Here is a 22215-nt window from a genome sequence, read left to right on the forward strand (position 1 = left end):
AAAGAGGTATGACAAATGGAGGAGGACAGAAAAAGGAGAAAAATATACAAAAAAACGCTAGGAGAAACAGAGAGGGGGCTAAAGTAATAAAAGAGTATATATCCTTGGATCCCTATTATTAATGAGGGTCCATGTTAACATGCAGTATTGTATATAAAGTTCTGTAACAACATAGAAGCCTTGCAAGGTTACAGCTCACACATATACACATAGATCAAATTAGGGGGATCTCTTCCAAAAGAGGTAAAACCCAAAGGACCACTACACTATAAAAAATTAGTATGTGTATTCAGATCTACAGTATACTATGTCACTTGATCATATATATGAATGTGATATGAATGTGTGTGTGAGTTTATGTCTGTGAATGTTCAGGTTTATTGCCAAGTTAAGATTTTATGTACTTTGTGAGAGTAAATTCTTTATGTATAACTGCCCCTAAAGACAACAATCACATCATACCCACTGGCCTTAATATACATGAAATCACACTGAATGAAATGTACAAGTGCCTGCTAAGGTTGTCATTTTTTGTAGAATGCGGGAGAGGAGATTAGGAGGAGAGTGCAGCCTTTCCTGTCACTGCCAAGATGACGAGAGGATGGGTTTATGGTGACAAATTAAACATCAATGTTAGGAAAATCCAGTCTGGCTACATTTGGCTTTCTCCCATCATGGCTTTAAATCCCTTCTTATTACAAGCTTCAATCCCTATCATGTTTTCTATTATTGTGGTGAAAGAATTTTTAATTCATACTTTAAAATGATTGCACATTTTCACACTTAAACAATAGTGTATTTCCATGAATGGATGTTAAAATTCAACTGTAAAATGAGACAAGTAATTACTAGTAATCATCTGAAATCATTATAACACATAACACATAAACAAAATGATTTCCTATGTTTAAATGGCCAACTGCGTGCAGGTTAAGTAGCATCCCAGTGCCCTGTGTTTTTGTGTTTTTAATAAACAAATGTTGACTGTCACAGTTGAGTACTTTTAGACAACACATTATTGATTAACGCTGATTGATCTGCTGCTGTGTCTTGTTTTGTAGACTTTTTCAACTTCAACCCTTCCAGTTCAGTTCCAGTTAAACAGAGATGGAAGTAGGTAGTTTGTCTGCATGAAACGTCATGACTGTGTGTTGTTGCTTGTGAGCACAAGGTGTGTGATTGATAAGGAGGGCAAGGAGGTGTGTGTATGACACATGTTCTCAGTGTGTGTGTTTTTGTGTGTGTGTGTGTGTATACTGGAGTCTAAGAGAGGCAGAAAGAGAGGAACGGAGGTTTGAATGATGGGGTACAGTCAAATCTATTACAGTCCACACACACAAGTAGACAGAGAGAGGTAGAGTTGCATCAACATCAACACAGGTGTACACACAAACAAAAACACAAATGTCGTCCACCTTTTCCATAATTGTCAAGTACCTGGAAAAAGGGTTTTTATAAAAGCTGACTGTTTGAGAGAATGTGTGTGTATGTGTCTGTGTGTGTTTGCCAGAGGGAATTCAATTCTGCATAGCAAAGAGAAAAGCACAGGCTGATAATTTAATGCATCCTAAATGTCTGCAGTTGTGTGTGTCTGAATGGGTTTGTGCTTGTAACAGTGTGTGTAACTGCACTTGTGTTCATGTGGATGTGTATGTATACGTACACCACACACATATGTGTACGAACACAGCTCTGTGTGTGTACACATGTGCATGTATCCAATGTATGCAAATCTCAGCTGCTTAATGATAATGTATGTGATAATAGCGTGGTACTAATTAATTTATAACTTTGCACTGAGGAGGCTGTTCCAGTGGCTAATATGATTCTATTACAGCAATTAGCCCACAATGACACTGGCTAGGTCACTCACACACAGACACACACCTTACAGTATGCAAATCTCACTCTGTCAATGTGTTTCACTCGATCTTCCTCGTGCCCATGTTTCCATCACCTTCTTCGTTTTTAGCACGTTCTGTGGCAGTCTCTCATCCTTATTGTCTCGATCATATTGAGCACCTCCACTAACATCAAGAAATGAATACACTTGTATAAAATAAAACCTTGGAGACTTCCAGGAAATAAAAGAAAACTGGGCAGAGGCTCTATTTTCCACACCACAGGCCATATGTTTAATGTTCGAGAGTATTGTTTAGATCATCACCTAAAATCAGGAGATCTGTCAGACTCCTTGAGTTTAACTTTGACTCAGCAGCACTGACGGCCAACTGATGGCAGAGGCCAACAAGCAAACAGCTGCTGCCAGCCACCTGCCACCCAGTCACTTGCAAAACTCGGCTGGACTACTGACATGAGCACCCAGGCAGCACAATTGAGTATGAAAACACATAGCCACCAACCACCGCCAACAAGCAGCCTATAGAACAGCAGCAGTGAGTGTTTCTCTAAAGCAACAACAAGTCTGTTTATGACCACCAAGGGAATAATTTATGTCTTCTTGTCACGGTTATTGATCAGTGGCTTTCCTGTTTTGCTGTTTTTGCATTGTCTGTGTGCACTGGAACAGATGTGTGAATGAATTCATCTATGCTTTGTGAATGTTAAATTTCTACATGTGCATTTGTGTGTATGAATACTGTACGTATACTTACTGTCCTCTGCAGTGTTTAGGGTTGCCCAGGGTCCAGCTGTCTGCCCATGTGTGTGCGAAACCACCACTCTAAACAGGTACTGCGTGTACGGCAACAGGCCCTCTACGTGATAAGAAAAGGTGTCTGTTGCATTTTCTACAAGCCTAGGAATAGATGGACACAGACATAATTACATGTATTGACACACACTCGGATTTGGTCAAAATGTGCTGTGGAGGAATCAAACAGGTGGTCAAACACAGACAGTGAATAATTTATTTTACAAATGGTGATTTAGTACTTAAAGCTAGGGAACGCCACATGCACTGTTCCTGATGAATAATTGGATCTGACCGACATTTGATGTATATGTATATTATTCTATATCAATGTAGATGCAGTTTTGGACGAAAAAGAAAAATCCCAAGTAAGTCTTTACACCTTTATGACAAAAGTATGAACTTTACCATTGCTATGGATGCCATTTGTCATGGCCATGGTTTATGTTATGATTTATTTTTATATTTAGAAATATTTAGAAATATTTAAAAAAATTAAATATTTAGCAACTTTTTAAATTCTACCTGGGGCCAAATGATTTTACTTTCAACTTTATCCATGATCGCTTGTTTTGGTCTGTCATGCCCAATCACAGAGATTCAGCACTGAGCAGCTCCCCAGAGTGTCAGTTCCTGACCTGCATGTTGTTGTTACACAAAAATTAAATATAGAACTGAACCCAATATTATGTTGCCGACATAAATTAACCATTTTTATAGCATACATGTAGCGACCATTCCAGGGTGAATGGTGTGGGAATTTTGGTCAGAGATGAAAGAAAAGGAAATAAAGATGACAAAGATGTGAACAACCACAAAGCATTTACCTAGTGTTCAGTAATAAAAGGTTACCTGAATAGAACAGTTTTGTACTGAACAGTTTGTGTATGGAACATGGTTAGTACATTTTAAATCTCATATATTTGGTAGATGCTTATTGCAAGAAAACACATTGTTCTTTCTAAATTTATTTTTATTTTAAGTGTGACATTATCAAAGTCAAGAGACACATTTCACTAACCAGTGACTATCTTGGCAATATCTACAATATTTTCAAAGCTTTTTATCATATCCCCCTGTCCTACCTGATCCCATATCATATAATCATACAAAAGAATCTAGGACAAAGTAAAAGAATATTGTCATAAATGAGGGACCGTTGACCATTTAGCATCAGATAGATAGAAGGGATGAATGAATGAATAAATCAGGGAACAATGAGATTTCCATAGCAGAAGAGGAGGAGGGCATGGCTGTCTGATATATAATACATGTAGCTAGTCATTTATTTATTACCACAGAATGAGAGCCTCCTCTTCTTGGATTAAATTGCAATTTGTTGTCAGGAAGCATGTAATGAATACATATCAGATGCACACCCTCTCTCTCTTTTTATTCTATCACATTTTCTCTATCTCCCTCTGCCCTGTCTCTGATTTTTTGTCTTTTTGACTCTACCCCCGTCTCTCCGCCTCATTCCCTCTCTGTTTTTCTGATGGTCTGTCATATTGATGTGACATATTCAGCTGTGCTGTATAATGTACCCCTTTGTACGTACGTGTGTATGCATATGTGTATGCTCACATTTTTTAGGTGAATATATGTGATATGTATCTGAGAATGTGTGTGTCTGTCATTCTCTTATAGCTGTTTATTATCACGTCTCTGTCTCAGACCACTTGCATGTGCTGTGGACAACTTTGTGCAAACTTATCCACATGTTTATGTACTGTTTGTGTGCATTTAAAGCTCTCTCTCTCACCTTATCACTGGCCTCTGTCGGGATGTCCTCATTTGCAGGCTGTAGCGGAGTGGGCCTGGTGCGTTGGAGTGGGCAGGAGGGTACCAGGATACATTCAGACTGTCACTGGCTGCATGTGCTAGCGTCGGAGATGACAACCCGTCTGGGGCTATGAGGAGAGAGAAGATGGTGAGAGGGAGACAAGAGGAGAGAACAGGTGATGAAGGAAAGATGGAGGTGGTGAAAAAGAGATGAAGGGATGAAATGGGAACAGATGAGAGTAAAACAAAACAGGCAGCAAAAAAGAAATAAACAAAAGAAAGATTATAATACATTTGTCATTTTCATATTGGCATTATCAAAGTCCTTGCTCAACTGCATCCCAAAAGATTGCCTTTCACCTAGGTATGGCTCTGCTTAGAGAGGAAACAGAACTGTAGACAGAGGTTAGAAGGGGAAAACAAAAGGGGAAAAAGACCCAAAAAATATGTAAAGAGAATGCCTCAAGGAGCCGTCAGACTTACTGATATATTATAACCTCTCTCACTTGCACACACACAAACATGCACATACACACAGCGTTATGACCCTGCTTTCAGTAGAGCCCCTCTTTTCCAGCTGAACATGATAGCTTATTGTTAGTGTTGGAAAATCAGTAAAAACATCTTGATTCTGTAAGATTGCACAGCTCTTAACAGAAACAGAGAAGATGCAAGGAAAGACAGAATAAGAAAGAGATAAGGACAACAAACACAAGGAGAAAATGAGAGTGACCGTTGTGTTGACTATGTGAAATAAGAGTAGGCCCTTTGCTGTATAAAGTGACCCTTCAATCAAACACACTGGTCTCTTGCCACTACAACAAGACTGATTGCTCAAGGCATCTTATCCGAAAGATGACTGTTGCAAACACACACACAAACACACACACACGCGCACAAGCACACACGCGCGCACACGCGCGCGCACGCACGCACACACACACACACACACACACACACACACACACACACACACACACACACACACACACACAGTGTGTTGAAAAACCCAGCCTCAAAATGATTTTTGAATACTATTAGTGGTCATCTCCTTCTTCTCTACTCTTTTTGTGCATTTATGTGTGTGTGTGTGTGTGTGTGTGTGTGTGTGGGTGTGTGTGTGTGTATGTTGGTTGCTGGTTCTAAAGAGTTACTGATTCATTTGTTATGAATGTGTTTTATAGAAGGATAGCTTGAACTTGAAAACAGAGAAACAAGAGAACAAATCAAAAAATGAACATGCAGAAATTATAGGTGCCACCTACATTCAGCATTTAGGTTCAAGTTCAGCATGTGTTTCTTTTCAGTCTCTTATCAGTCACATTCTGTATTTACTATACCATGAGTCTGTGCCACTGGGCAACTAGTAGATCTAAAGCACTAGTGAAGTAATTTTGGGCCAGTTTAATGATTGTTAGTTTAAAAAATTTTAAAACATGTTTTTACAGCTAAAAGGATTTGATAAATTACTGGATCAATAAGATAAATCCATATTTGGATTCATCAATAGTAACATTTTTTCGATGCCCATCCTAGTTTCTATTTTTTAATACAGAAGATCCTACTGTAGATCAGTAGGTCATTTCCTGAGTGTGTGTGTGTGTTTCAGAAACAAAGCATTCATGTGTGTGTAATTCTTGAAACACGTTGATTTCTGCTTCTCTGACACACACACACACACACACACACAAAACACATACATCACAAAGACACACACTGTTGGTGAGCCTGTGTCTCTCTCATGCTGTGTTAGCAGGTACAATATCAGAGGTGTCACTAATCGTTTTAAACTATGCACTTTTATGTTCACTTCTCTCTCTCTGCTCTCCTCCTCCTCTGCTCTTCTGTCTCTTGCTCGGCTATCTTCTCTCTGTTCTTTCATAGAACAAGGACGCATCAAGACAGTTTGCCTTAAAGAAGTCTAAAGAGATGCCAGAGGCACAGAGGTAGAAAGAGAGATAGAAAGAGAGGAAACGTCTGGTATTTAAAATTTATACTTTCTTATGCCTTTGTTTTGAACTTGAACAGTAGAACTTTCCGAAGTCTGTCTTTTGTTGTTCTCTGACTAAGACATGGGTGTGGTTTGTGTCCATATGTATGTATTCAACACTTTTGTTAACCTTAGCTAAAGTGGTAAAATGTGTGGTGTTTATAGGTATGTGTGTGTTTTGTTACTGCCTGGTTACCATTATCTGCTCTGATCAGCTTTGACATTTATCAGTATGCAGAATCAGCCTTCTACACGATTACACGCACGCACACATGCACGCACACACACACACACACACACACACACACACACACACACACACACACGCACACACACACACACACACAGAAAGACAGGGAAAGGCTGTGTAAAATCAGATATATGTGTTCAGACCATTAGGTGAAGTCAATGATCCGTGCGTGTCTATGTACTGAATAATTGTTTTTTCTTTTGCAAATCCAGCTATAAAAATGAACCTTTTCTAGTCACAAGAAAAGCATTTAAAATCTGAGTGAGATAAAAATTAAAAAAAAAAAAAAGGCTACAATTATGGTCATTTAATTTAAAGCATACACAAGTTAGAGGTGGACAAAAGTGCCTTCTTCCAATGGAGGCCACAAATATACTATCATACTCAATTTTCCTCTAAGGAAGGAAACTCCTATCCCTGTCCATGTGACTGTCGTGTTTTAGTCATTCAGTAGAGATGCAGAGGTAAATTTTCTATGTGTGTGATTGTTTCCACACTGTTAGTAGTTACTTAATCAAATTAGTAGCCAGTGCAAAAACACTACCCATGGTTTTACACCCAGTTCACAGCCCTTCAAACAGATTAATTACAATAATAAATACATAAATTGATAAAATAACTTGAAAAATACTTCATGTCATGTTGGCTGTACAATACACATTTGACGGGTCATGTCTGCACCCAAAGCTCAAAATGAACCTTCCTACACCTGACTTGACAAATGTGCACTTGCTTGGATGTCAATATGATAGCTACTTACATCAGTTTCTGAATAAATATCAAAATTATACCATGCATTTGCACATTAATGCAACCCCTCATTTTTAATATTTATGAGGGTGATGAGTCTCTTTAGCATATAACATATATGTATGTATCTGATCAGGACATAGAGATTTATATGATGGCTATGTGCATTTCCAGTGAAAATCAAGCTTGTAGCACGTACTCATGTGGTGGGAGGAAAATCTTTACTGTTTGTTGTGGGTGTGTGTACCTGCTGGAGGTGTAGTAACATTGAGTGGCAGGCTCTCAACACATCCCTGTGTGTTACACCCTCTGATCCAGAAGCTGTAGTTGGTGTAAGGCTGTAGGTCAGTCACAGACAACCAGCTGCCGGCTGCTGTACTTCCATCTAACACAACATCACCATCTAAGAGACAGAGAGTCACACAAAGACAGACATGTAAGGTCTTAGGCCAAGAAAGCTCTATATATCTAGCGAGGAGGTAGACAGTGATGTCTTACACAGATTATTTTCATGGCACATTTATTTATTAGAGTCATCACAGTGATGGCAGAAAAGCGATTCATAAAAGATAAAAGAGTTCAAGAGAGAGGAATACTGACTGAGATTAACTGAGAGTGATCAAAAGAGAGAGGCCTCCATATTGAGGTTATGCAAGGATAGTCAAAGAAAAAGGATCAGAAAATTACACTATGTAAGCCTATCCAATATATTTAGTTGGACACACACACACGTGCCCAAACACATATCAGTTCTGTGTGAACTAATGAAGGCAGTGTGTATCAAAGAAACAAGGCGTTATGGGTAACTAGAGCAAAGCACCACCACTCTCTTTCTTCCACACCTCTTCTATCCTTCTCTCCACTCATTTTAATCTGTCTGTTCCTCTGTTAGGTGCAGATCAAAGTCTATGACTCTGTGTGTGTGTGACAGAGCGAGAGAGAGAGAGAGAGAGAGAGAGGGAGAGAAAGAAAGAGAGACTTGGTGAATATGTGTAAGTTAAAGGAGTGTTTTCTGCTGTTTCTCATCTTCCTTTTCTTTCCATGTCCAGTTCTCCTCTTCTGTTTTGTTGGTCCCCTCCAATGTTTTGTTGCTCTTTGCAATTTTTTCTAATACTGTACATCTATGTAAATATGAGCCTCTCATCTCTGCTTTCTCCGTATACTATGGCTTCACCGCTACTTCCCTTTGTTCTTCCTCCCATCTTCATACCACTGTTTTGCTCTAGACTCTTATATCATCTTCCCTCTCAAGTCAGTGGCAATATCAAAAAACCTTGTCTTCTCTATATCACTCTGGTTTGATTACTCCTTTTTTGACTTCCACATTTCATGCCTGACTTTCAGTTGTCAGTTAGGAGTCTGTTCGTATGTGTGTGTATATCTTTATCCATGTTACTGTTCTACTCATATCTGAAACAAAATTCATCAGATAATCCACTTTCCGGCCTTAAAACTGGTAATAATATTAATTGTCCTCAGAGGAAAGCAACAGTGACTGCTGTATTACACTCACTGATCATTTTATACAATGTTTATGTGGTGTCTGTATTTGTGTGTGCATGACTGTATGTGTTACCTATGCTTTTGTAGTATAATGTATAGCTGAGGTTCCCATTCGGTCTAGGAGGGGCTGTCCAGCGGGCTCGTAATGATCGAGAGCTCTGATTGGTCAGTTCCAGCAGTATAGGCCCTTCAGGGGCCATCTCTAATGTACGCACCTCCATCTGATTTAAAGAAAAAAAGAGAAGACACACAAGCTCACGTGCGTTAAAATGCACACAGGAACAGACATGTAGCATGTTTTATATCACTGAGTGAATTACTCATAGTGTTATAATGTAATACTCCAACAAGTTTTAGTTTTGAATGAAACCAATCAACACATCTGGCCAGTATTACCTCTAGATCTGGTTTTTATATCCTCTTTCTTTTATCCTTTTATTTCCTCTCTCTCTCTCTCTCTCTCTCTCTCTCTCCTGCCACATTTTTCAAATTTTTCAATCCACTCAGTGTCCTCTTTCTCTCTTTCCACCATCGCCTTGCTCTCTTCTTCGGTCTCATTTCCTCCTGTCTCACTTTCCTGTTCCTCTACTGCCCTTCGCATCCCCACTTTCCACCTCATCTCACTTTTTCACTTTTATCCTTAAACTCTCTCCTTCCCTGACTCCTTCCTTCTCCCTTCCATCCTGCCATCTCTTCCTCTTCTCCTCTTCATCCTGTTCTTCCCCCCTCCCCTTCCCACCTTTCTCTCCTCTTGTTCTGCTGTGTCAGCTGATCTTGCGGTCTTTGACTAAATATGGCGTCCGTATTGGAAAAATGCCCCAAAATATGGCCTGTCGTCAGAGATGTCGTTGAGCTGGAGTGGCATTTCCTACCAAATGTCAGTGTCGTCATGCCAGCGCTCGTTATTGAGCCGAAAGAATCGATCACCTTTATGATGCCCAGTGACACACACGCACACAGATACACATGCACGGGCAACACATATACACTTTGCAAATGTTTGAGTAGGCATTCCCACATGTATACCTGTGTTTTTGTATATCACAAAGGATCTTGCAGACTATTTTATTATAATACATTAATTACTGACTAATAAGCGATTCACTGACCATTGGTCCTTTGCCGCAGCCCTGTGCAGTACAGGCCTGCAGCCTGAGTACATGCCGGCTCCATGGAGAGAGTCCCTCCATCACAAAGAACCTCTGGGAAGAACTGGAGTTTAAAATGAGGACTCCATCCAGCCAGAGACCATAGCTGGTTATAATGCCTGTCAAAAGAACACATCTGATTATGACATGTTAACCCAGCTATTAATTTGAGGAGCTTACCTGAGTCACTGCAAACAAGTTTCAGTGTTAACTGTATATGAGAACCTTTTTACAGCACATAATTCTCTTCACATGTAAACATAACAAATGTGTTAAATTCATTCCCTACATCAATCCACTTGTGTAACATTCAAAGCACGATATCATAACCTTAACTCTAAATCCTAACTACAAAACAAAACATTTCTATATCACTGAAAAAACTGTCCACTTCATTGCATTGGTCACTCATACACTGTAAGACAGTTTCAAGACTATGAGGAATCCCAATCACAAAGTGAGCTTTGCTTTGCTGGGATGCTGTCTGGGTCACTGGATTACAATGCAAATGAAAACTGATTTAGGGGCTCCAGACCTGCCAGTCAATGTGTCCTAGTGTGATCCAATGATGAAAACAGCACTGAAACAACAAATGTAACCGTAGGCGTTACAAAGATAAAGGCCCTCAGGAGGACAGTAGTACCAGTGTGAATACATGCACGCACGCACGCACGCACGCACGCACACACACACACAGAATGTGGGTGCAAATAGCTGTGCTCCGCAAACTCCTCCACATACAGGGACGCTCCACACATACATACAAAGATACACACACACTAAGATGGGAAAAACTCACACTTGTCCATACACACACACACACGCACACACACAGGCACAATAATTACATTACATTACATCCACCTAATAAAAAAATGAAACAGTACGGTGCCAAATGTGCTTTTCCTTAATAAAAATGCATACAGGGGGCTCAAAAGATCAGTGCTAAGAGCTAAGAGTCTATTCTGCTTTAATCATGTGTGGGTTTTATTATTGCTCAATACAGATATACACACCTATCAGGGAAATGAAGACACAAAAACCCCACAGACGCCAACTACATCTGGGAAGCTCTTAATGTGGCCAATCACATGCGTGTGAGAGTGTATGTGTGTGTGTATATGTGTGTGGATGTCAGTGTGTGCTTGTGTGTGTGTGTGTGTGTGTGTGTGTGTGTGTGTGTGTGTGTGTGTGTGTGTGTGTGTGTATAAGCCCATATCAGTATAGGTTGTAATAAAGACAGGTTGGGAAATGAAGCAGCGAATGCATAACAGGCTTATTTCCCCTCTTTGTCTGCGTGTTGCCCCGACCTAATCCCCGAGAGGATTATCCCCCACAAATCCCTGCGGAATTGGGGAGAAGGGGGGCAAGAGAGAGAGAGAGAGGACGAGAGAGAGAGAAAATAACACAGAATCTCAGTCCTCTGGAACCCATCACCATCGTCATCGTCATTGTTGCCGTCCATTTATGAAAAAAGGGTAAATGAAAAAAAAAAATCCTGAGCCCTTCTCCCTTTTTAAGTAAAAATTAAAGCTTTTTAAGCATGAGATAATCGGGTAATCATGATTAAGTGTCTCCCTTGTTATAAATTTCTGTCATCAGATGAGAAAAGCTTTAAGTAATTTATCCAGGCTAATATGCACACACATCACAGGGTTTATGGTGCAAAATGCACTCATGTGGCATTAAGCGTAAAACACACACTATTCACATTACACACACACACGCATTATGGAATTACACATACTTTAACGAGCATGGCAGTAACATTTGATAATATGTGGCAGTGCGTTGTATGTTAGAGTGAAATGGGGTGGGAAATCCTCAGATGGTTTTTCATCACTCAATTCATTTGGTTTCATAAGATGTAGCATTTGTTAATACATTCCTTGATAATTCATGTTAGTATTTTATTTATTAATTCATCCACTAGTTTTCAAAATTGTATTGTGCACAAAATTTTTACGTCGACAACTTTGAATCTCTTCACCTTAAGACATCTGCCCACATAAAACAGTTATGCACAAATAACTTTTTTTTTTTTTTTTTATATCTAGACAGCTCCAAGTCAATTGCCGGATTCCAAATTCATATCCAACATACATGAAATACACTTTGGCTCAGCTCTTTGCAATGAATTTTAATTGGCTGCCAGTAAACTAGATGGAGATAGGAAGAATAGAGACAGTCACTCTATGTACTTCCAGCCTGCAGTTCTCTATTCAGTCAAAAGGGAGCACTTTTCATCCACTTAAAGGAGCTTGGTGAAGCACTCCCCTCTCACTGCTCGCCTCCGTTTGTCCCGTTCTCAAACTGTACGTTCTCTCACCCTGCCTCTGTCTCTTTCCCCAGTCTCTCTGAGTTGTTTTGCCCTCTCCTTTCTGTTTCTCTTTCTCTTTTCCTCTTTTCCTTTTCTCTAACTGTTTCATCTCTATCTCTTGCTGACCCATCTGGTTACCCTCGTACAAAGGGAAATGTTCTCCTGTTTCATAGTCATATGTACCTGAACCATGTCCAGATCTTCATATCAGTGTGTTCTGTGATGGACTGGGTTACAGTAGATACTGACACCTTGAATTCACTTCCTGATCATGATTCTTGTTAATGTTTCTCTACATGTTTCATCTCTCACAAGTTTCCAATCCCTTCCTGCTGAGAAAATGCATTTAAAAATATATTAAAAAAAAAAAACATTGTCATGAGGATGACTGGAAGGTTGTGTTTGTTTGTGTGTATTTTGATAAAATTATTATTATTATTCTAAATGTTGCTGTTGATAAACGCTTATGTATATTTTAATGTTTTTGGTTTGTGGGTATGTGCCAGAGTAAGTGTACGTCCTCTCACCATTTGGAGTGTCAGGAGGTGTCCAGCTGACATTGAGTGCATATGGGGACAAAGGGGTGACCAGCGGTGCAGGAACATTCTCTGGGGTGCTCTCCTCAGTCTGAGCATGGCTGGGAGGGCTTAAAGTACACCCACCACCGGTGCAGGCCTGACACCCACACACATACACACACACACACACACACACACACACACACACAAATACATGAATGTATGGATGAATGTATGATGCAAATCAGAAAGATGATTTACAGGGTAGAGGAAGGCACTTACAGCCAGTGTGATGGTGTAAGTTGTTCCAGGGGTTAGGTTGCGAAGCGTGTGGTCTTCAAAAAGTTCAGAGCTGTTATAGGCAAGCACAGGCCGTGCACCATCACGTGACAGGAAGATGGAATAGAACTCCAAAACACCATTGACCTGAGAGGGCTGAAACCACCTGGAGATGGAGAGAGGAGTCAGCAGAGAAGGAGGAAACAACATACTGTACATTTACTACCAGATCATTACTTTAATATTCCAGTGTGTGAAACCTTTTTATGAGACATTTTTACTGCATTTCAGAGGGAAACGTTTTACATTTTATTCCACTGTGCTTATCATATAAGTGTAGTGTCCTGTTAACCTTTAGATTAAAAATAAGGTTGATTCCATCTTTCTAGTAACAACATTATTCTGAAGAGATCAAAACTACAAATTTATCTACAAACAAATTTTCCTGTTTAACTACAGCCTGATACACTTACAGCCCTCTAATATAGACCTCCATTGTTGTTGAAAACTGTGAAACTATTAAACTAAAGTGATACACATGGCTAGTGTACTTAAAATGTTGGACTGTAAAGATGACTAATGTTTAATTGAAAAAGAGCAGTCGTCCCTTCTGAATAAGGATGACTATTGTTAAAAATATATCAAGATGTTACCAGGACTGCATGAATTTCATTGGTTGCTCACATCAACTTACTGTTTGTTACGCAGCACTTTAATATTGTATTTTTTCTGAATTGTGTGTACATATTAAAGGTACAGTACCTAGCATCAATACAACTCAAGGATTAAAATAAGATTGTCGCAGAGTTTATGTATCTGCATGTGAGTGTGTGCTTACGTGTGCGTGTGTGTGACTATCATTGTGTTCCCATCTGCAAGTAGATAGAAACACAATACTGAGCTAAGGTGTCTTACACACAACACACACACAGGTATGCTGCACACACAGTTTCCTTTGTGAGAAAGAGGTGTCTCCTTTTCTATATTTAGAACAGGAAGGTCATCCCCGACTGAGAGAGAGAGGGAGAGGACAAGAAGCATGCAGAGTATTCATTACAAAATGTAAGAAAGAAAGAACTGGCAAAATTCAGATTAAAACATTTTTGGCTGATTCATTAATGCTAGTATACAATTATTTTTTCTAATTTCTCCTAGGATCACAGGAGCTGCTGAACATGTCTTTATGACCAAGCTGTATCCTCTGTCCTTTTAAATGCTGCATGATTTGTGCCTGTTGACATTGTTGGAGGAAATTTTAAGCTCTGACAAAATAATTTAGTGTAAAAAGTATGAAAATTATAAGAAAATTCTAATATTTATTTCATTTCATGATAACTTTGTAAAACACAGTGGTGTAACAAAGTTTTGAAACAGAGGTGTACACTTTTGACTTCATACAAAATCTAAAGTATCTGATAATTTATTAATCCCCAAATTTTGGGAATAACACATCACATAAATAATTCATAAATAAATGAGCAAAATAGTCCTGCAATTTTTACAAATCCCAGAGAGTAACCCAACCCTCCTGGCATGGTAGCAGGGGGAGGCCATTTTAAAAAGTGATGGATTCCTTTCTTGGTTCCTCCCATTAAAAGCCAGCTTTTGAATGACTGATGAGTGTGTGTTAGCACACAATTAGCCACTGTGGCTAATCTATCACATTTATGATAAGATTTATATGCTGTCGATTGGCAGTGTGATGTATGTCCACTTTTGAAAAACTAAATCAAAGGGGAGTTGTAATAATCTGTATCATAATTCACTGCAGTAATGGTTTTAGAATACCACTGGTTTAAAAGTGTGTTATGAAATTAGTGTGAAACAGACGGCTGCTTTTTCAGCATGTTAAATTTAAAACCATGCTCTTGAGATGCAGTGGGTTCAAATCAAATCACCATCTATGAAGTGTCAACCTGTCTCCTGCACCTTCCGTCTCCATCTTTTCTGATGTTCTCTACATTGCACACTCAAAAAAACAGCATCACTGCCATCAAGTAATTATCAACAGCACATTATTATACATTAAAGTATTGAATATTGAATTAAATCAGAGAAAAAATGTCAGTAAAATAATTTAGGACTGTTGTAGTTTAGCCAGGTAAAGTGAATTCTGCAGCTGTCCTGAACATGCCATACATCCCAGTGACGGCGCACATGTCTGATGCTGTGGTACCTTCACAGCTGAGTCTGCTTGTGTGTGTATGAATGTGTTTGTGTCAGGTAGTGTTAGGTGAGGGCAGGGAATAAATCTGCTGATATTGTTTTGTTCAGATACTGCAGCCTACCACAACCTTTCTCACAGTCTCTCGCTCTTTAACACACACACACACACACACACACACACACACACACACACACACACACACACACACACACACACACTTTCTTTTTAAACATTTCTTACATTACCCTCCATTCTTTCCTTTAAAACTCACACATCTTTCTCTCCTCCTCTCTCTGGTCCAACTGTCTTAACATTTTCTCACAGTTGTTCTCCCTCCATCTTTCTGTCTTTCACAGCTTTTCTCACAGACAAAATAGAGAGGTATTGACCAGGTATGATCTCTCAACCTCCGCCTATTACCAATGTGCTAACAAGGCAATATGCAGCCTTCCCACACCTGGTAAATGTATACAGTCCAGACTGAAAGTATTTGGACAGTCACACATTTTTGTTCTTCTAGCTCTGAGCTTCAGCACATTCAGTTTGAAATAAAATAGTGCCAAGTCTCAGTTTTAATTTGAGAAGGTTTACATCAATATAGAAAAAACTGTGTGGAAGATAAAGGCCTTTAAACATAAAGTGCCCAAATTTTCTGGTTTCAAAAGTAACTGGAGTGACATGAAGTGAAACAAAATCATCAGGCCGTCACTGCAGACTCCTTCAGCTCGTGCTTGTTGTGGCATCGTTCTGTCTTTAGTCTGGTCTTCAGCAAGAGGAATGCAGCTCAGTCAGACTGAGATCAGGTGATTGACTCAGCCAGTCGAGGATATTCCACCTCTTCACTCTGAAAAACTCTTTGGTTGCTTTGGCTGGAGGTTAGGCTCACTATCCCACTGAATGATGAAAAGTCATCAAATGAGTTTTTATGCATTCAGCTGAATCTGAGCACAAAGAATGTTCATGTATACCACCACATGCAGCCTGCTGCATCCTCAGTAGCAAAATCATCAATAAATACCAGTGTCCCAGTTACAGAACTTTGTTCCAGAATCTGACCAATTTTTCTTTTTGCATATTTTAGTGAAATGCAACCTGGTCTTTCTTGTTTTGAGGTTTACCAGGTTTTTGTACTATGTGGTGAATCCTCTGACGTTATGGTCATCAAGTCTTATCTTGATTGAGATGATTTTTAACTTGCATTATGTACAAATTAAGACTTTGTGAAAAAATATTTTACATGTTTCAATTTCCAAAAAACAACAAAAATGAAAAGGTTTTGTGGCTCCATAGAAACACAACTGACACTGGAAAAATGTAAGCTATTCCAATAAAGCTGCACCACTGCATCCACTTCAAATTGTTAGTATTACTCTGTGACTTTGTTGTTGTTTTAGAGGCATAATATTCCTACTGATAAATAAATGTGCACCTCAATCAGACATATATTATTAATTCAACATGTGGTATTATTCACTTCCTTTTTTAAATTACTCTGAATAAATTTATGAGGGAAAAATAATCATGAATGGGCAATAGTTTGATGCTTTTTCTCCATGTATCAATACACTCACATATGCACATATGTACTCTGTGTGTGTACAGTGTAGATGCACTCTGCTGATCCAAAACGATCCAAGCATTACCAAGATCATCACATCTTAACCAAACAATAATTTCCCCCTAACATACTGGGTGCCTTCAATTTACTCCTTCTCCATCCTCTCACTCACCCTGTCCGTTGTTCAAGTGTGTGGATATGCCTGCGTATATGTGTGCATGTGTGTGTGCGTGTATGAGTGGCACTGTGCCCTCCTGTGGTGAGTCCCACTGTAAGTGACAGTCAGGACACTAATGGCTTTCACGCAGATTGACTCTTACATACACACACAGACTCACACACACACAAACACAGGGACGTTTGCACATGAATCTGATAGAAAGAGTGCAGAGATCTGTCTTCCTCTGTCCCCTCCCTCTACAGGTGAAAGGTCAAGTGCAGGAAAATATTATGCAGAAGGTCACATTTTCTCTGTCGACCCGTCTCTCTCTCTCTCTTTGTATTTTATACAGTCACAACATATGAAATACAAATGAAAAGCTATAATATGCTTGGGATTATTTTTATTTTTCCCTGTCCTTTTCAGTGATTGTGAAAAATTAAGTTTATCATTCTCATTTGTGAGTAAATACTTCGATATAAAAACCGCAGAGGTGGGTGCATTTCCGTCCACCTGTTTTCATGTGCATTTTCAGAGATTTTGCAAAAATGTTTTTTATTCTTGACTGGGTTGGAAAAGTTTGTGTATCAATAAATGCAAAATGCGACAAGGTCCAATGGAAACAGACAGTCAAATTAATTATGATGTATATAAAGCATTTGACTTAAACGTCCACTGTAGAGACACTGCTCCAGGACCAGCAGGTTCAGGAAAAGCTTCTTCCCTGCAGCGGTCACCCTGCTGAACTCACAACCCCGGTGTCCCCCCCCACACACACACAACCCAGAGACTGTGACTGCCACACCAACCCCCTCAGCCACCTAACCTTGCACTGAACTGTTCTGAACCGTCTCTACTCATTGTCTAGCACTCACTGTATTTATTCCCGCTACCTCATCATTGTAATTTTGTACCCTACATATGCACATCTCCACTTTACTTATGCACACCCTCACTTTACATACCTGTACAGCACACACTTGCACTTTAACTGCTCTTTTGCACTTCTGGTTAGATACTAACTGCATTTCGTTGTCTTAGTACGTGTACTCTGTGCAATGACAATAAAGTTGAATCTAATCTAATCTAAAATCTAATCTAAAAAAAAACTAGCAGCAGATGAAAAAGAATCTGTGTGGAGCAATGAGACAGTATAAACTACTATGCCTTGTGTCTCTCACTAAGTGAAAGTACTGTTTGTATATGAAAGTGTGTCTAACCACTCTATATGGACCTGATACATTTATCTACTGATGAAAGCTGAGTGCGAGTATGTAAGTATGCACTGTACTTACTCCACCATAATAGTCCGCGAGTCCAGCAGGGTAAGATTTGGTGCTTGTAGTGGCCCAGGAGGAAGCTGAGAGGTCACCATTGTAACTCGTGAACTGTTGGTGCAGCCCACTGAAGTGCACGCACTCAGCAGCAAGACATGAGTGGAGTACACACCAAGACCTGAAAGAAAAACACATGATAAATAAACAGATGATAATTCAGATTTATAAAACAAAACCTTGAATTATATCATCAACTTAACTCCCACAACTTGATATTGTGAGGGGATTTATCCCTCATTTCACCCTGACTCCTGAACTCTGTCTCTTTTTATTCCTGCCGACCCACCCTCCTCTCTTACAGTGTCTATATTTGTCACTGCCTCAAAACCATTCTCTGTCTGTCCCTCTGTTGCAGTCTCACTCTCTGTAACACAATCTATTCTTGCACATACCGTATAATTACTACATCCATAATCCTTCCAATCACTGTGAACATCAGACACTTAGCATTATTAACCCAGCATGGATGATATGTGCTCTCATGCCTTCATTAACTTACAAAGACACACACATACACTGTTGGGCAGTGTGATGTTTTACTAACCATGTGAATGTGTGTGGGTGTGTGAAATAAAAATGAATGAATATCTATTCTGCGCATATAAAATGCCATAAAGGATGACTCCGCTGTGTATACGGACCAGTGTACATCCCTGTATGTTTGCACATGTATGTTTATGTAGTAGCTCATTGTGTGTGTGTATCTATTTGCAATGTAGTGCACCGCTGTAGTCTCAGCGGTGTGACATGTGTTTCATACCTTCTTTAACTCTCTTTAGTGCAAGCTTTCAAAGCAAATTGTGTGTATGCATGTGCTCAAATGTTTAGTGTGCTTTGTTTCTCCACTGCTTCATTTTCTTGTGTGTGTGTGTGTGTGTGTGTGTGTGTGTGTGTGTGAGTGTTTAGTGCTCTTTTTCAAAGTGCTATTCCCTTGGTAAGGACCGAGATGCTCTTTCCTCTTTCAAATGCTAATCCCCCACTCCATTTTGCTTTTCTTCACTCTTCCCCTTCTCTTTACACCGAGGCCCCATCCCTCCACAGTCACAGCTACACTGCTGCACGCACACACAAAACACACTCGCTCCCTCCGTTTTACCAGTGATGTTGTGTTGTCTGTCTTTCCCCCTGTAGACCATTTGGTTGTTGTGATAGAGGAGGTACTCTGTAATGCCTCCATTGGGCCTATCATTGGAAGAAAAAAGAAATGAGGGTAATATTATGATGTTATATTTAACATATACCATTTTGATGTTAAACGCTATTGTGTTCAATTAGGGCATGTTTATTCAGGGTGAAAAAAACATGTATGCTAAATAAAAACGTTATTATACAACATGATGTTTATTTTATGTCTGATTCAGTTTACTAAACTGCTCTCTTTTATATTCTCTTATAGTAGCAGGTCAAAAATAAACCTGAAAATTAATTTATATTAACATGTTGTCCATCAGTGAAGGCTTTATAACTGAAGATCAGCGGTGTGCTTACTTATGTAGCAACTTTCAACTTAGACATGAAAAACATAACAACAACATAAACATGTGGTCTGATGTAAGAGGAGGAATGGGTATTACCTTGCTGGAGGTTCCCAGGTTACGTAGAGCTCCGAGGGGGATGAGACTGCAGCTGGAGGAGAGACAGTATCTGGAGCTGAAAGGAAAAATATTTGTTTAAGTGTATGTTATAACAAATATAGTGCTTGGTACAAACAAATGGAAACAACTGACGGATCATTCCATCCTTATTTCCAAAACATGACATGTTCTTTAATAATCTTTAATTTAGTGTATTATGTATATGTTGACTATGGGAAAAAAGTCAATACTTAACAGTGATGCAAAAATGTAACAGATATTATCAAGTTTGAAATATTATTATATTAAAGATATGGTATGTTTAAATTTTACAGAAGTAATTATTCTATTACATGACATGTCACAGATGCTTAAGATATTCTGAATGTTATTAAAATCTTAATTTAATTGATTAAGAGACTGTTCAAAACCCTGCAGAACATTATATGATTTTATGTTTCTTGAACTACTGCATAAGGTGAAAAAAGTGCCTGTGCTCTCGGAGAAGTGATGTGTTTGTGTTTGAAAAATAGACTTAAAAGAGAGTTTTAAATAAGTTCTTTCTCCAGGCTTCCTAACGCGGTTCAGTGTCTTAACTCTTCGCTCAGTGAGAATCAATACAGTAATCTGTTTTTTTTTCTTTTTACTTCAAATTGATTTTTGCCGTCTCTGCACTGACCCCTGCCGTCACATTATCTCCCCAACAAGGCCAGTTAGTCCAACACAGATTAATGTAGTGACTAACATACGAAGAGAAATCTTTCTTTTCCTCTTCCTCTTCTTCTTTCCACGACCTCTCGGAGAAGAAAAATGTAAAATGTTACTCCGTACTATCTGCCTTTCACTCACTTGCAACATGCTTCATTCTTTTATCATTTTGCATCTTGCCCTATCCAGCTGTCTTATTTTTTTTCTCCCATCGCTGCTCCTATTTATTCCATTCTGACTTCCATTCCTGTTTCTTGTCTTGCTGCTCCACTTCTCTCTTCTTAAGAGCTAAAAATCTCCACCACTGAGGAGACAGGATGAGAGTGTCTGTGGGTGTTTAGAAGTGTTTCAGTGTGTGTCCATATGCAGAAACAGTCTTAAATTAATGCTACTGGTTAGGGATAGAGAAGGACAGAAGTTTTGTTCCCGGGTGTAAGAATGTGTGTATATTTTTGTGTTTGTGCTTTACAGCCTTACCTTCCTCCAATGTCGTGAGGCTCGATCTTAAATCATTATCATCACCATTGTTGTGACGAAGACTCTCAGTGCAGCCAATAGGACTACAGGCGCTTACAGTGACAATGTATCTGGTGGAGGGTGTGAGACCTGACAACACACCTGGAGAGGAGGAGAGCATGAACATATCACAGAGGAAATGAGTCAGAGAACACAGACAGAGGGAACTTTGTCCCCAAAAGACAGTAACTTTTGAAGATACCAACTTGATTGTGCTAACTCAGACATCTGAAGTATCATATTAGCTTCAGCTGTACTTTGGAATGCATTCTGACAACATGAATAGTTAACAGTTTCATGATAGCCTATTCTCTTACATTCCTTCATGACAATCATGCCTTGCCAGGCTAAATGCCTTGTACTGTCTCCTTTTAGTGTGCGCTAGAACCTGTTGTTACTGAAGTATGTATCAAACTGCTTCAATAGTGCAATTTAAATGCTTTACTTGTTTCTATGTGCCACTGTTGCTAAGCAAATTTACTGCATTTGGCAAACAAAGCGAGTCCAGTCTAATTGTAAAGCTTCAGACGTCTCTCTGATGTTTTTCGTCCTAGCTGTCTCTGCCCTCTCAACTCCTTTCTATATTTCCTTAGTCACTCCCCTCTCTTCTCTTCCATCCCCTCCAACTCTCCTCACCCTCTGTGTCCAGTCACCCTGTACTAACATCGCTTTTTCTCTTTCTTTCTCTCTCGCTCTGTCTGTCTGTCTGTCTCTCTCTCTCTCTTCTACCCATGTCTTTTAATTCAATTAAGGGCCAGGGCCCCACTCCGCTGCCATTACACCCTCATTTGCTTTCTGTGTTTTTTAGCCGTTGGTGTAATTCTGCAGTCAGGTGTCGAGGCCATCATAAATTAACAAGAAGCCTTATCACGGTGGACTTAATGTCTGGCAAAGAGAGAGGGAGGGAATGGGGAGCAGCAAGAGAGACACTGTGAAAGACGGAGACAGAGAGCTCATCTTCATATTTGCCTGGAGACATGGCAGAGTGGATGAGAGGAGGGA

At 39.5% G+C, this 22215-nt stretch overlaps 1 protein-coding gene across 1 annotated transcript in view; it reads right to left on the reverse strand.

The window, feature by feature from the left end:
• Positions 1-22215, reverse strand: part of ush2a (Usher syndrome 2A (autosomal recessive, mild)) — a 152726-nt gene that overhangs the window by 94346 nt on the left and 36165 nt on the right. Inside the window, exons 23-33 of the mRNA XM_087178958.1 lie at positions 21175-21315; positions 19990-20065; positions 19512-19597; positions 18374-18533; positions 13197-13359; positions 12924-13071; positions 10038-10195; positions 9002-9149; positions 7673-7828; positions 4416-4563; positions 2616-2758 (exon numbers count right to left, since the gene is read on the reverse strand). Coding sequence (XP_087035084.1) covers positions 2616-2758; positions 4416-4563; positions 7673-7828; positions 9002-9149; positions 10038-10195; positions 12924-13071; positions 13197-13359; positions 18374-18533; positions 19512-19597; positions 19990-20065; positions 21175-21315 — 1527 coding nt within the window. The remainder of the gene's footprint in view (positions 1-2615; positions 2759-4415; positions 4564-7672; positions 7829-9001; positions 9150-10037; positions 10196-12923; positions 13072-13196; positions 13360-18373; positions 18534-19511; positions 19598-19989; positions 20066-21174; positions 21316-22215) is intronic.

Source organism: Seriola lalandi, unplaced genomic scaffold (genome assembly GCF_002814215.2).
Source record: "Seriola lalandi dorsalis isolate HSWRI2012SDOR001 ecotype SW California unplaced genomic scaffold, Sedor1 jcf7180002054763, whole genome shotgun sequence".
In the NCBI taxonomy this organism is placed as follows: Eukaryota; Metazoa; Chordata; class Actinopteri; order Carangiformes; family Carangidae; genus Seriola; species Seriola lalandi.